Here is a 16,428-nt window from a genome sequence, read left to right as displayed (position 1 = left end):
CAGTTTTACTTTCCAGTTCTGATTGTCAAATATTTGCAATTAATTTTAAAATAGTTAAAATTCTCATAGACTTACTGAATGAGTTCATGTTCAAGAATCATGTGCAGAAAAAGGAGTTCTGACTTTTTAGGTAAACCCATCAGTGACAAACTTTTCTGTGTGGGGTTCTACAGACACCAGACTCAATTCCCTTTTGACTTTATACTGCACTTCATTCACAGGCACAATCCAGGCACAAACACCAGCAGAAATCAGGAGTGAGACAGATGTCATTCCAATCTTGAGTTGTCTCATTCAGTCTATAGTCTCTCAGTGTGTTCCTATAGCACACAGTTTAACCCATCAAAACCACATGCCTTTGAGCACACATAATAGGCTACCTTACAAGGGCAATTGCATATGGTATAACCACTGTGATATTAAAGCTGTAATAAAGCTGTTTCAATATAATGAAATGCATCCGTTTTCAGAAACAAATCCAGTGCTGGAGCAAGAAGAGAACAGAGAGATAAGACTTAGTATTACCCCTTTCTGATATCCCTTTATTTTATAAAATATTGCATGCATGAATTACACAGTTTGGGATAATAAGAAATGTACATCTCTGGGTTGTCTTTCAAAGCCATCATTCATGAAATGCATAACAAAATATCACAGAATAATAATTATGAGATACCCTTGGAGAAATGAGACCAGACAGTTAAATTTTTTCCACAGTGTGTTTGAGAGGCAATCCCTCTAAACCAAATCTGATCACATTGCAGGCAATGTCTAATCGAATACGAGTCGAATTTAACACGTATGTTAAATGCAACTGTTAAATGGTCATGGGAAACTGAGAGGATTTCTGCACTGTTTAGTTGATCAAATTTCACATTATGTCATCCAGGACAAAGCTGTATACATGCTGCAAATGATCTAGTCAGGGCACTTGCAGAGGGAATGGGTACATCAAATGTGCTACAAATCTCTTCTTCTCCTCAGGGTTCTCATGCAGTGCCACTGACTGCAAGGCTTCCTCTGCCATCTGTGGGAATGGGAACCGAAGCACCAAAAATATTCATTTCTGGTTCATGGTCTTTCTCTATATGAATTTTAAAGCCAAATTAGAGACTGCAAAATAGTTTTTGTTTCCAAACAAATTTGTGAGTAACAAATTTTCCTTTCTCTTCTACTGTCTCACAATCCCTGGCTTTATTCCAATCCAAAATTTGAATTATGCTGTAGTTAAACAGAAAGTGTGTAAGTTTCTGGAGTAGCACACCATATAACATACACTGAAGAAAGCAGAAGTCTCAAACAAAAGGATGAGAAAAGAAAGCTGTGAAAGAAGGCAAATTATGAAAGCAATTCAACCTCCAGCTTTTAACAGGCTGAGAAGTGTGTAACAGGAAGAAACTGAGGCTAAAATCCAGCTAATACACCAAGGCAGCAGCAGGTCTGTCTACCATTCAATACTCAAAGAACATCATGATTTAGGGACCTGGATTATGATGCAGGAGCGATTATCATCCCTGGAGAACATGCTGCAGAGAGCTTCTCCGTGAGTTGATCTTGAAATTATGTCTTTCCTCTTACAATGCAGGAAGCATTTTCCAACCCAACCTGCAGTCACTTACTACCACACATTGCGGTGCATGTTTATAGTGCAAAGGCTGCAATACTGGACAAGAAAAACTGAATTTTCCACTCGTAACTGCAGGCCCACGTTGACCTGAACATGGGGTCACTGAGATAAGAATTTGGGCTAGGAAAGTGCAATGAAAAGGGCTACCCTTCTGAGTTAGTGGAAGTCCTTCTTCCACAAAGTGAGGGAAACTTCACAGCATGTGACATTACAGGCACATAACTTCATCCCACATGAAAACAAGAAGAAAACCATGATTGTGGTTTCAAAGCAGTCTAGCTGGGGGAGATGGAGAGCAAGCAACTGAGGAAAGCACTGGGATCCTAGAAGGAAGAAAAGCAGACTGTTCTTCAGACTGTAAATGAGTATGTTCACATTAGCATATGCTGCAGGTTTTGCCACCTGTTCTTGCGCCCTTTCCTTGGTTTAAGAGACTTGGCTGATTCAGAGGAGGTGCCGAGTACCTGGACTCACACCACTACCCACATACAAGGTCTGGCCATGCCCTCTCTAAAAGAGTGGCAAAACCCCTGCTTCCACAAGCACTGCAAGGCTCTTGAATTTACACCTTCCATTATGGAGATGGAGCAGCTGCTGGACTGTGCAGTGGGGCTCAGCTTGGCAGAGGCTGCAGGCACCTCTGCTCAGCTGGGGATACAGCTCACCCCGCATCCATTCAGACTTGCCTCCTCAACCCTGCTGCTGCAGCACAGGGAGGACAGCCAGGTAACTGACAAAACCTAACAGAATTCAACACTGAGGACTGTGAGGCGGTCATAATGTGGTAACAGGAGCTATGTAAGGATCTCCGGTCACTATTTTATTTAAACAGAGGGCTTTGGGGTTCTCAGGGGGATATTTTTTTAGTATCTAAACCTCAGTAAGCTCTTCTGTCATAGTGGCATGATGGTAGAACTGCTAAATGAGAAAGATAGCACAGGTCATTTTGTGCTCACTGTGCAGATATCCAAGCATTTTTAGCGTTTCAACATTTTGCAGGCCAAACAGAGCTTCCTCTTTCTTCCCACAGTCTTGGGTAGTTGTGAGTTCTTTGCTTCAAGTGAAATTGACACCAGTGGTTTGAAAACACTGAACTATGCTCTTGTGGCCACAACCAGAATGAACTATGCTTATTTAAAAAGAAAAAAGAAGAAAATAACCTTATGATGTAGCAGACAACTAGCTCACATTACAGTAAAACAGCAGAGGAAGGTGCATGCTTTCCAGTTTTGTTCTTCACGTTTGGCAGAGCTTTTCAAGCCTACCTTCCAGAAAACAAGGATACTCCTTGTATCCTACAGAAGCCCTACAGAAGGCTGCTCTTAACTGCTGTTTCTTGAATAGACTTAACCAGTGTGTCCCAGTTATGGAAGCCACACTCACCGCTCACTCACTAGCACTCCTGTTCTGCCAGGATAATGCACATCCCTGCCTCTGGCTATATTTCGTATCAGTGATGAGGCTCTGGGACAACTGCTTCTCACAGCCAAAGGAACTAACCAGCACAACCTGTCCTCAGAGGAATATAATTTTCTCTGGTACTGAAGCATCCATCATATTAGGAGAACTTTTAGCAGAGAAACAACATTTGGTGTTTGGGGATGGGCTGCGGACCATGTGTAATGAAGGCAGTCTCATCTTTGCCCCACAGATGAACAGTCTACAACATTTCTCGTGTAGAGTGTGAACACACCCTTTTCCACCTTCTCCTAACTGGCAGGTTGTCTCTGAAGGCAGCTGATGGCAGGCTTCCACCTTCTTTACTTCTGCACCTGTAAACTGCAGCACAAGGAAAGGTGGCCAGCAAACGTTGTAGTAGGAGCTCACAGGGGTTAGGAGCTACTGTCAGGAAAGGAAAACCAGAAACAGGAGGCAAAGACTGGAAAGGAAAAGGAAAGAAGTAAGTAGCATAACCTGCCACATTTCTGCAAGAGGGGCTGCATTTCTTCCTGCTTTGGATGCAGTGAGGACCATACTGCAGGCAGGCAAAGGCAAACAGATACAACTCAGAGATCTACCAGGTGCGGGACCAGGCCTTTGGCCTGAATTTCTCCCTTAACACCAATTGGCTTTGTTGCAGGGGAAGGCAGTGAATTGTAGCCTCGGGGCTGCAATTCACTGAGGCAAGTTTTTGGATGAGATCTTAGCAAACATTAAATGAACCTCGCTGCGGATTTTCCACTTTTGAAAACGTTAAGGCTCCATGCTTGACAGGAGTTTGCCTGTCCATGTAACATGAGATGCAGGCAGCTGCCAGTGGTCCTGCAGGCTCCTCTTTTTACTCTGTCAATGTTATGTTCATGAGTGTCAAAGAGGAAATGGAAGTTAAAAGGAAAAAGAAAGTGCCCTATGGCTTCAGAAACATCCTTTTTCTACAAAAGGAAGTAAGTACGAAAAATAAAATAATAACAATATCCCCAAAAAGACTGATTTCTGCAATCATTTGTTTGGTTTTTTTTCAAATAATACTTGAAAACATTTAAGGAAGGGAGGGAAAAGGTGAACGCCAGGACCATAAATGCAGAAGGATATGGAGGGACCTGTGAGGAAGGGAAGTGACACCAGCAAAATGTTGGTTTGCTTTCCCTGGGGAACTCTGCTCCTGGAAATGCCTAACGTAGGTAATGAGTTGGCACAGCCACCACCCTCACCAAACCCAGTTGTCTGGGTTTGGTGGCCAGGGGACAGCACTGTCATTTTGGAGGTACAGTTCCACTCAGGGAGGTATAGCCCACTGTAGTGGGGTGCAGTCCACACTTCTTGCTTGGCAAAGAAGAAGTTGTTTCTCCTCCCCCTAAAGCAGGGCTTTGCATAGAGCTGCTGCTCAGGACCCCACAGGCTGGTCCGAGTCAGCCTGGATGGGTGAACCCAGGGACGTCCCCAGGTGCACCCCTCAGACTGACGGGGTGGCCACAGCCCTCTCGTACATGCGCTCCAAGATGCGGTGGATGCTGGCAAAGCCTGGCCGGTCAGCAGGCAGCTTGCTCCAGCAGAGGCGCATCAGGTTGTAGAGCTCCAGAGGACAATTGTCTGGGCAGGAGAGTACGTTCCCATCTCTCACGTAGTAGATGACCTCTTCATGAGCCATCCCATAGTAGGGCTGCATGCCATAGGAGAAGATCTCCCACAGCACCACCCCATAGGCCCATACATCAGACTCTGTGGTGTAGCGGTTGTAGAAAATGGACTCAGGGGGCATCCAGCGGATGGGGATGGCATCGTTCTCATTTGCTTTGTAATAGTCAGCCGAATACATGTTCCTTGAGAGACCAAAGTCGGCTATTTTGACTACCATGTTCTCCCCCACCAGGCAGTTCCTGGTAGCCAAATCCCGGTGGACAAACTTGCGCTCAGAGAGGTACGCCATGCCTGCAGCCACCTGCTTGGCAATGCAGAGCTGGCTGGTGCAGCACAGCGCCAGGGGGTTGGAGAGGCTGATCCGTGCATCCAGGCTACCATGCACCAGGCTGCAGAGGTTGCGGGGTGAGCGGTCACGCAAGTACTCATTTAGATCCCCATATGCCATGTATTCAAAGAGCAGGCACATTGGTTTCCCAACAGCACACACACCTGGAAGAAGATAGACACAACACACCGGTCATTTGGGTAGCAAAGTGGGCTCTGCTGTGCAAAACCAAAAAAAATCCAAAAACACTTACACAAAGGGGAGACTTTCAACAATGCATGATGGGACGGAAAGAAAGGTGAAGCATGCAAGTGCCACCAAGTTTGCATGCATCCCTTTGTGTCTTTGAAGCTCCTTCACCAGGGATCTAATGCTGAGCTCTGTGGGAGATGCCAATAAATCATGCAGTTGCCTGATTTGTCTGGACATCCCAGGAAAAAGATATACATTTGGACCTATGATTAGTTAAGACCCCAATCCTGCTTAAGCTGGCATTAATGTAAGTATTACCTCTCCCCGGGTGCAACTGGAAGGACAAACTTTAAGAAAGTAACCTTTATCATTCTGATCCCTGCGCTTCTTAATTCTTTTGTTTGTTGCAATTATACTTATAATGATATGGATGTAGGGACTACACATATGCAGGAAGACTTCAGGAGTAATCACAAGGGGCATGTTCAAGGCTTCAGTGGGTTATCTGAAACGCAAAGACATTCCCACTACAACTTCTTCTGGATTTTTCTTTTTTTTTTTAACATATCATGCAAAAAAATGTTTGTTGCAGAAATTACTTTTGGCATGACAGATACTAAAAAATTAAAGAAAGACAAATTAAAAACAGACATCAGGAAGGAGACATTTACCACATCTAATAGATGCAGAACCTAGTCCCAGTGAAGGACACATGCCTGACCCTACATCAGCTTTACCTGGGGCCAGAATCAGTACAGGACCCCGCTCCCATCAGTTTTACAGAGCATACAGTGATATGGCAAAAAATATTTGTCTGCTTATTATTAAATTGCCAACGATCAAAAGCCAGCATTTAAAATGTATGTGTTTTGCTTTCTTAGGGCCATCATTTAGCAATGGTTCATCCAACTTATTGTGAAATCTGAAATTCTTGTCAATGACCTAATACTTGAATCTTTGAGGAAAAACAGATAACTGTTCCCAGTGTGATAAAATCAGGATCTGACAAGCATGAGGAGTGTATGTGAAAGTTTTATCATCTAAGCTGTCTTCAACAACATGGCTGTTTTCTCCACACTCCCACAATATGAAACCAGTTTGTTCCTGTACCTTTGCCCTTTCCGGACCTAAAATGTGTTGACAATAAACACAATGTTTATTTGAGTTTGGGGCATTTCCTGCTTTTCTTTTCTGTAGCCAAAGTACTTGTAGCAACCCAGCTTTCCCAAAAATGGGATTTATCTATTTCCAAATTTTGTGGAACCTCCTATTGCAATGAATGATGATCTCAGCTGCCTGTTCACAGGGTTCCAATCTGCACACAACAACTTAAATCAGAATTGCTATGTGAAGGTGGCTAGCAACATCCACTTCAGTCAAAAACTGAAAACTGACTGAATTAAAATTTGGTTAGCAGCTTTCTTCACAGAAGAACACCCTATTAGCCAAGCTACATCATTAAGACTTTCTGAAATACCCAATAAACTGGGGTTTCCTTTCCCTGGGAAAGGAAGGAAGGGATAATTTTTGCAGTTGCCTTTTTCTGTTTGTTTCATTTTGGTTTTTTAATGCTAGTGCGTGTTCAGACATCACAGTTTTAAGTGGGGACCCATAAAAGTAACAAGACTTGTTCCTCGTCTTTTTTTAAGTATCTGAAAAATAAATCACAGCTCCAGGAAGCTCGTGCCTTCCCTGAAGATATCTGTGCCAATGTTATTAAACTGGAAGCAGAGCTAGGCAGCAAGATGGTCAACAACGTACTCAGTGCAGGACAAGGAGACTCCATTACAATGCAAGATCCTTTTCATTCACACAACAGTATCAGACCTACATTTTGACACTTGTGACAGACATTTCAGCAGAGCATGCACTAGCACATCGAAAAGCTCACCTCTTTTGCAAGAGGCATCTTCTCTCACAAAAGAGACCAGCACTGCCATTTGCATTAAGCACCAAGCCAGTCAAGCATGTGCGTTTGCACCTGCACCCCCAACAACCCCACAGCGGATTTGCAGAAGGTGGTACCCTGTACGTGGGCATTCAGATACCTAAAAGTTTGACAATATTCGGATTGTCAAACTCTGCCATGAGGGCTGCCTCCCTCTGAAAGTCAGCCTGCATGTCTGCAGATGCTTCTTCCTTCAGCATTTTCACTGCCACCATTGTAAAAGGCTCATATGGCAGCAGCCCTGGGGCCCTGCAGGAAGAGAGGAGAAAAGGAAGCATCAGTGATGGATGCATATGCACACTAAATGTAGGCTCTGTTTCTGGTGCAAATGGACAGGCTGACAGAAAAAAAAGAAAACAAAAATGAAAAAGTGGAAGGCCCCAGCATCGAATGAAGGAACATGAAAGACCATCTTCACCTCTTGGGCATGTCTGCATTGCAAAGTACAGAGACATTTAATTTAATTGAAGGAGGCTAAACCCAATATAGCTTTTTTTTTGGCCACTGCTCTTTCTGCATACAGACTGTTCACCATGATTGGTAAAGAGATAAACAAATAACAGGGTGGTGAGCAATAGCATCTACCTGGGTTGGTGTCACATCAGAAACTTCATGGAGGTCAGGATGGACTCTTCAGTCCAAACAAGTTGCTTTTGAGGTGTCATGGCTGAGCTTACCAGACTTAAAAACAAACCTATTATATATTAGAATGTTGAAAGAACCTCTTTTCACTGTGTTTTGTCCCATGCCTGGCACAATGATGGTATTGGTACATGTGGCTACTATTAGAGTGAAAGTAACCATTATAGTAAGCATGTTTCCCTGGTTTTGTAAGGAAAATACCCTTTTGCCACTGTTGGCATATGTGTGTGCCTGTAATTCAACAAGTTATTATAAACCCGTGAGCTAATTCCAGCTGAATTTAATGTGCTGGAGCTGAGGTCTAGGAAACAGCTATGCTCCTGCAAGTGGAAGCAGATGACAGGACAGAGGGGACAAAGTATACATGTGTCCTGTCTGAAGAGCAATGTAACGTGTGAATACACCCATGTTAAGACACTGGTGAATCTTCATCTGGAGCTTAGGGACACAAATCTATCAGAAACAAAGCCTCCTGACTTAAAGCGATTACAGGCTCACTTTGTTTTCTTATCCGCAGGTCACTGTGCCCTCAACAAGTTTAATTACATGGGCTTGCCAAAGATTTAGAGGTAGCTATTGCCAAAGAAGAGTAACTTTCCACTCTTCAAAGATGTGTCAAACCTCAGATGTCCATTTTGTTGCCCACGCAAATTCTTCCCAGGGGTCCTGCAGTTAAAACGCACTCCTTACAGGTAGCCAGCCAGAGCCCATGGAGAGTGACGTGCATTTACGTGTCATGTTACTACGCTAGCCCAACTGCCCACCATTGCTCAAATACCAGGTTATTTTACTGCTCTGTAGCTCCAAGAGGAGGTTCCGATTTCCAAAGCAAACTTCCAGTTTCCTTGTCATCTACTCCAGACATATGGCTGTCACAACAGTTGCACTTGGATGCTGTAAATGTCAAATGTCAGAAGATGGCAGGGTGCCCATCAAGAAAGGAATCTCACAGGTGGCCAGATCACAGCTGAGACACTTGGGTGAGGCGGTCTGGCAAGCCAGAACAGAGAAGCAGACTCCACACTTGTCTACTACTGCCTTCATTTACAGCAAAATGTCTTCCTTTTTTTCCCCCTGTGCTGGCAATGAGGTTCCAATCTAGTAGGAGGGGAGAAATAGTGGCATCTACCAGCTTCTGCCTAATCTCAGTCCATGAGCAAGTCAGCAGCAACTGTCTGCAGAAACCGGTAGAGCATTTAAAAGTAAAATGAGGAAAGTCTTTATCTCTTCCAAACAGCCTCATCGTAGATTACCACTCATCACTGGCTAGCAAACCTAGTGCAGACCTAGTGCAGTGCCAAAGCAGGGGCAGGCACAGCCCTGTTTCACATTCTTGGAAGAAAGAAACTCACCCCAGGCTAACGCCTGAAGTACATCCATCCCTCTACTCACCATCCATCTAGTCGTCACTGAAATTCTGTAATGTAAATTAACCTAAATGTAATTTAGGTGAGATTAAGATGCACAAAGCCTTATAATGGGCCTTCAGGCAACAGCAAATAATTTCATCCTTGGTAACTCATGTGTTAATTCAGCCCAGTTCTTAGCAGACCTGGGAAAACCACACTGACCCACAACAGAGGCAGACTCTGCAGTCTTGGCAGAGAGCTGTTGAAGTTGACCCCTTTGGTGTCTAGAAGACAGTCTTTGCACAAAGGGCTAGGGGGCACATCTACGCAGGAGCAGTGGGAAGCTGCTGCTTTTGAAATTAACCAGGAAAATTCAGGCAGCAGATCAGCACGTGGCGTCCTTTCTAGAAAACAGGTAAATGTCTTCTAGAACTGGGATGCATCAACAGAAATTACCTTGGGTATTCTCTCTCATTATTATCTAAATGCTTACGAGAAATGTCCACGGTGCACAGGATGGACAGCAGCTGTCCTTGCCTTCTTCACCACCAATGGATTTGTACAACACTGGCAGCATTTGGCTTTTAGGTACCTGCCGTTCAGAGAACTAACCAGCGGTGCAGTTAGGGATTTCACCCCAAGCCTACCAACAGAGAGTCTGTGTCCTGTCCCACATTTTCCTTAGCATCACATAGCTTCCATATTAGACATTAAATGATGCAATTAATACCTACTGAGGCTGGTGGAGACCAACCTTTACCCTGTCCTTCGAAAAAAAATCGTATGTGGGCAGGAGAGTGCTCTGAATTGCTAGCGGCTTGTTGTGTTGTGGTTTGGAGAAACATGCTTTGCATTTGGAAACAATATGAGACTTCTGTCTGAGAAATTCTGACCTTAGGAACAGCTTGTCACACGCAGAGATGATGAGGTGTGCCTTTGCAGTGGGGACCTAGCAGACTGCTAAAAAAGACCCCCATACCCAGGATTTTAGGCAGTCCGGGGCCTCGGGCTTAGCCTGGACCATACAGCTCCAGCTCTGAGAAAAAACTTGCATGCTGGTCTGTGTTGAACTGTACAGGGCTGGTGCTCCACTGGTGGCACGTGGGGCCAGCATGGTCTTCCCACAGGCAGAAGACCCTAAGTCAGCTGGCACAACCCAGTTGGGACAGACCCGAACAAGGTCTTGAGTCTTGCTTTAAGAACATCTTAGGATAACTGGTTACTTCCTCATCCTTTCCACTGTGAAGCTGCCCCCAGTGAAGATGGCAGCCTCTCAGGAGAAGCTAGTAAATGATAGCCAGACACTTCCTGTCCTAACATGTTGCTTGACCCAGGAGTGAGTAAACACTGAATCAGGACTCACAGCAAGCCAATTGGCAAAGGCATCACTGGCACCATGTGCATAGCTGTGTTTACAGGAGAGGGAGAAACATGAGACCAGTAGAAGTAAGAATGTTGCTAAACTTAGCTTGAGATGTCCATTTAACACATGTAGACAAGTACATATTATCCATCTGAGATGGGAAGGCAACAATAGTTGTGATTGTTGCAAACTGGAGGGATACACAGCTGGCACTACTGGATCAGCAGTCTGCGCTGATCTGCCAGCGGTGCACAGAAATGCCGTGCCTTAAATGTTTCTTGGAAATATAAGGCCTTGAAGGGACTTTGACAGAGATATTAATAAAAATAAGGAAGCCCTTTAGAAGCAATATTTCTGGGGCTCCTTCCCTGAGCCACAGACAGCGGACATTTCTCAGGGTATGGTACTCTTCACTTTGCAAATGCTGGCTAAGAAGATGTGTTGCTTCTCCCCCCTGTCCTTTTTCTCCTGGTTTCCACTAAAAATAGCAAAAAGGTTTAATTAAAAGAAATTGCAGCACTGGGAGGGATGAAATCCACATGAAAGGTCTTTACACCACTTTAGCACTTGCTTAACCCAGTGCTTTTAGTAACACTTGAATGCCCTTTGAGAGTTCCTGCTTGATGTGGGTGAGAGTCATTTCCAGCCCAGAAGGGTCTGTGCAGCACTTAAATTATAATGAAGATCGCAGTACAGAGTCAAAGACTGCCTGCCCTGCTTGTGCACCCACGGTGTGGTGAAGACGCCTGCTGTGCAAGCAGGAAGGTGACACTCTGCAGGGTGGCATCCCAAGAGTTGTGCTGAGGTTGGGATGAGGGCTGCACTGTGTTCCTGCATTGGTTAGTGTGCAGCGCCCCGAGCGCAGCTGCGGCACAGTTCCTGCAGCTTTGTTCTCGTTTCAAGCTCGGATGCATTCGACTTTGCCATCCAGGCTAACAATCAATCACAGGCTAAGTGTCTGCAATTTTCCCACTGCGTGCCCTTCAAACTTTGTTATTTTTAGCCCTCTCTGTATTAATGAAAAGTATGCCTTCATTTCTTCCATTAGAAAAAATGCATCCCTTCATTAGAAAAAAAATCCATCAGAGCTATTGAAACTGTTTCCCTGCTCTAACACATTTAACCTGTGCATAACTCATTTCTTAGCAGATACATCAACAGCATAACTATAAACATTAAAAGTATCTGAAATTATGACTGCATTTTGCAGGACAGTCCTTAGGGTCCTTTGTCTTTGAAGTCCATGGGACTGGTTCCACCAGGCAGGTCTTGGCCCAGTGGGACTTTGATACTCCCCTGGGTTTTCTGAGGTCATCATACACTACTCCAGATAGAGCTACAAAATCACCCACATCCAAGACTTGTTAACTGTAAAGGACAAAGAAAACTATCTTGAGTAAACATGAAACTGGACAGTCTGTCCACTTTCCTTCAAGAACTTGGGGGTGAGACTTTCTGAGGAGTAAAGTACTGGCCAAAGACTGTCCTGAAGAAATTACATGCTCTGTCAAGGCTAACTAGACACTCTCCATCCACTTCAGTCTAGGCAGCACTGGGTTCATCTCTGGGATTTTCAACGAAACATTTTTCACATATGAAGAAGTGTATGGTCTCACATCCCATGAGATTTAACAGAACTGGGATCTCACCTAATATCTTAAATTTAAAACAGGCAACGATGGCTGCAAACTCTAAGAATAAAAAATGAGTAACTAAAGGGGGGACACACAAAAAAATAATGTTGGCCTAAGTAGGTTGGGTATTTAGGAGATTTTTGGTTTGGTTTGGTTTTGCCACTGAATCAAATGGAAACCGGGTCAGAACCTAACTGTAGCATGACATTTATAACGTAACATTGCCCTCTGTGGTAATTACTGACCCGTGTTGTCATTATAATGGAGGATACCACACACAGACAATTTGCAAGTACTGGGAAATGCAGGAATTTCACAATAGGTCATATGTCACAGGCAATACTCTTGGCAAAACCAGTGATGATAAATTTAGGTAAGCTTTTACACCAGACTTCGGTATGTCAGTAAGACATTACATATACTAGAGAGAAGAATAGGAAAGCCATTTGTGACAAAAGTTTAATATCAACAGGAAGCAGTGGACAACAGGAACAATTATTCAAGCTTGAGTGTACTGTTTGGTACACATGCATTTGATCTTGATCTGAGTAAATGAATAAATGATTTCCAGTGCCCAGATAAGTTGTTGTCCAACTGCCAATTTTTCCCAGGTACCTCCAGTTAAAAAGGACTCATACAGGCTGCTTACCTTGCTTGGAAGACTCTCCCAAATGCTCCTTCCCCAATATCTCTCACATATTCAATGTTGTTCCTGGGATACTCCAAGCTGAGCAATTTTGGATTGAGGAGAAGGGGCATCCGCTGGTACATCGGGTTGGGATGCAGCCGGTCCAGCAGGAGTTCGGAGGGCAGAGTGGTGAGCGTTGGTGTCTCTGAATCTCTGAAATGACAGAGCAGTTTTCAGTCAGTGTGTGCACAGCCTTTAACTGGGAGATAACGATCTGCATTTCCTCCAAGACTAGTTTCTTCAAGGATGGAAAAGGGAGGTGCAGCCGAGCTGTTGAAAGAGCCTTGCAACAAGGTGTCATGCCATGTCCCCAAAACAGTCACCAGACCAGCATCTAGTCTGCCACAAGGACTTGCCAGAGCTTGCACTGAGCTGCCACAGGCAAAGGGAGGGCTGCTCACACCCTACCAGGCATTTGCAGGACTGTGCTCTCAGAAACAGGCAAGTCCTCTTTCAAAGCAGAATTTGCTGCCTTAAGGCCCAAGCCTTACCTTTTTTTGGTTTTCCACTGCTTTCTCCGACGGCAGCAAACCAGTGTGACAATGCCGAAAATCACAACCAGGGCAAAGCTGGAGATGATTGAGATGACAACAGTCATGGAGTATGTAGGGGAAAAGGTAGGAAGAGGGGGAAGATTTGGAGTCTTTCCATTTGGTTTTCTTGTTCCTAGTGATAATGAAGCTGTAATGCAAAACAAATCAGAATGTTATGCCTCTGCTAGTTTATAGGGCTTTCTCTAACAAGTATTTACAGAGTCAGACTGATGTCCTGGAAATTACTGACATTACAGATACAGCCGTATGACTGCATGAGAGGACTATAGTAGGGAAGCCTGGTTTGTAGGAAGCAAAACCCATTCTGGTGCCAAATGCAAAAACCCAGGATCTGGTGAAGACCGAGTCCCCAATGTGCTGCAAACACAGTTCTGGTAAGGAATGTTTGCAAGAGTTACAGATGAGAGTTCACATCTGATGATCTCAACAGTATTCAAATATAGTAATGTCTGCAGAGAGAAAGATCAATGGTCTACAATATAGAGCACAGTGTGTTATCATGTGTCCTAAAAGGAATCTGCAGGAAGGAGAGTAAGACCAAGTAAGTACACAGTGATACTTTCCTGAAATATCCCCTTGCCTCAACAATTTGCATCTGTGTCTTTATGGGGCAAATATGGTAAACTAGTGTAAAATACATTTGGCTGTATCATTAGAAAAAAATATAATATTCAGGTACCTACCTGCTGAGTACTTTCTGTGACATTCTAGAAAATACTAATCTGTACATGCAATGATCAAGAACAAAAAGAAATTTAAACTGTTCTTTTTAAGGCCAGCTAAACTAGTACTGACTTGTGTTCCCTTAAGTTCACGGTACCCCTGTGTTCTGTGCAAGCATTCTTATTTCCAAACACTGAGATTCAGAAACTGTTCATCTTGAATGAAAAATGTTTCAAAAATTGTTCTGTTTTTTGAACAAGAAATAACAGAAAGACTTAGTTTCAGCATCACAGAGCAAAGATGTTTCCATCTTTTTCAGATTTGTTTTTAGTTAGAATAGTTTTTTATTATTGAAAAAAACCTGCCAGAAGCAAAACAGCTTTGGAAAATAGCCCAAAACCCTACTTTCCCCTCAAAACGCAGTGTGGCAAATCCATTATTCATAATAAAACAGGAAATTTTATTTCATCCTTTGGCCTTATAATCTGGGGCAAGGTGCTCAATTTGCCTGTCTTCATTTTTCCATCTTTAAGGCACATGTTATACCTTCTGATAAAAGATGCTGAGTGAACCCGTGAGAAGAACCAGGACTGGCTGAATCCAGAAGACAGAACAGATTGGTGAGGCCTTGAGCACTCAGGATGCAAACACCTTGCACGGCCCCAGAACAACCACTGTGTCAGTAACCATAAATTGCAATTGCCTACCATCTCCACAAGGAGACACGCTGCAGTATTCCCAGATCACAGATGGGTCTCTTGTGTAGCACCAGGGACGTTCGTTCTCACCTCCTGGGTTGCGGCAGTAGTTCTCAGCATCAGACAGCTCAGGGAAAACCTGAGGAGTCCTCCTGTGCAAGTGGGGAGCCTTGGGAGAGGAAGCAAACTGGATTAGCGTTTTGGTGTAATTTTTTCCTGCGGGTGTCAATAAAACAAAACAAAACCAAGCAGCAAAGAAGGGCAGAGGTAAAACAGCCTTTCAGTAGTCTGTCAGAATGACAGAGAACATGTCTTGCTACAGGAAGGGAAACTTGCAGATTGAAACAGGAACAGAGTGTGAAACACCAGTGAACTCAAGAATGATGGTAACCTGTCCCCTGCTTAGCCCTTCCACTGGGAGTGGGCTGCTCAGCTCTGGGAAACTCTTTGGAAAAGGAGACCTCAAGCATGGCTCTCCATTTGGCGGGACTCACACTGATTCGTACCTGATCACTCCACTTCTGGCAGGGAATACCAGAGGCTGTGACGTTGGCCCAGCCCTGGTAAAACTGGCCATTGCCTCTGTAGCAAGTTCCTGGAGGAAAAAAACACCAGCATGGGTGTCAAGGCATCTACAGACCATGCCCTGCAGCAAGAACTCACAATAAACTTCATGTCATTACATGAGATCATGAGGCAATTAGCAACAGATCTGAAATGCATAGAAGAACCAGACAACGGCAGGCAAGGAACTGCTTAGCCTCCTGCACATACTTAATGGATTTTGACCTCAATACATAAGATCAAATCCGGTAAAATGATCACATCCGTTCCAAAGAGGGAACTAGAGCTCTTTCAGACTGAGAAAACAGGCCGTGCACCTGCAATGGTTGTGTTGCACTTACCCAGTCCACAACACTTCCACACAGAAAGTGCAGAATAGAACCACAGTGAAGCCACCCATGCCAAACCAAGGCAGAAAGCAAACTGCAGCACTGGTTGCATGATTCTCAGCCTGCACTGTTACAGAGGTGCTAACAGGAAGACACCCACATTCCTGGGGTAGGTAGCAGAGGGCTGGGATTCATAAAGTCCTATGGTGGTATCTCTCCTCCCTGCCTCTGTGCAGTGCTTGTCCTCTTAGACTGAATGTTTGGAACCAGCTTATGTTTTCCAGCATGCATGCATGCTACATGTTTTAACTTATGTTCACAGATTGTCCTGTTTCTCCGGTAGGAGGAACATAGTAAATGCATCGTGATGGCTATCTGCTCTTATTTTCTTGCATCACCCTCTGTGCTCAGGATGGCAGTTATGAGTCTTTAAAAGAGCTTAGCTTTCTGAACTTTCACCAGGCACCAGGAAGTACACATGGGTGACTAGAAACCCATAACAACATTTGCTCCAGGTGAGTGAACTCAAACATAAGAACAAGTTCTTGTAGTCCAAGGTACCCAAACACCTCAGTATAGGAATGGCCATGGATGTCACAAGCCATTTAATCCACCACAAATGCAAAGTAAAATGCTCTAACTTGTACTTCTTTGATTGATATGTAAAGCTACCATGTTATGTCTCACATCCACAACAAGCTAGCAGCCCCCACATGACAAGAACTTGTAGTTCTGTAGAGGTGAAAACTTGTTAAGCTGCCCTGGAACTTA

At 44.1% G+C, this 16,428-nt stretch overlaps 1 protein-coding gene across 5 annotated transcripts in view; it reads right to left on the bottom strand.

Annotated features, from left to right (window-relative positions):
• Nucleotides 1-3,200: 3,200 nt before the first annotated feature.
• Nucleotides 3,201-16,428, bottom strand: part of MUSK (muscle associated receptor tyrosine kinase) — a 55,447-nt gene continuing 42,219 nt past the window's right edge. For 4 of the 5 annotated variants that reach the window (XM_056324898.1, XM_056324899.1, XM_056324900.1 and 1 more), the window contains 4 exons: nucleotides 13,341-13,530; nucleotides 12,811-13,002; nucleotides 7,274-7,422; nucleotides 3,201-5,197 (listed from right to left, as the gene is read on the bottom strand). In XM_056324898.1, coding sequence (XP_056180873.1) covers nucleotides 4,521-5,197; nucleotides 7,274-7,422; nucleotides 12,811-13,002; nucleotides 13,341-13,530 — 1,208 coding nt within the window. In that variant the 3' untranslated portion in view covers nucleotides 3,201-4,520. Of the gene's footprint in view, nucleotides 5,198-7,273; nucleotides 7,423-12,810; nucleotides 13,003-13,340; nucleotides 13,531-14,773; nucleotides 14,934-15,270; nucleotides 15,360-16,428 lie in introns of all 5 variants that reach the window. The other variant, XM_056324897.1, reaches the window with a different exon arrangement.

This window comes from Falco biarmicus, chromosome Z (genome assembly GCF_023638135.1).
Source record: "Falco biarmicus isolate bFalBia1 chromosome Z, bFalBia1.pri, whole genome shotgun sequence".
In the NCBI taxonomy this organism is placed as follows: Eukaryota; Metazoa; Chordata; class Aves; order Falconiformes; family Falconidae; genus Falco; species Falco biarmicus.
This window is presented reverse-complemented; position numbering and strand designations above follow the sequence as displayed.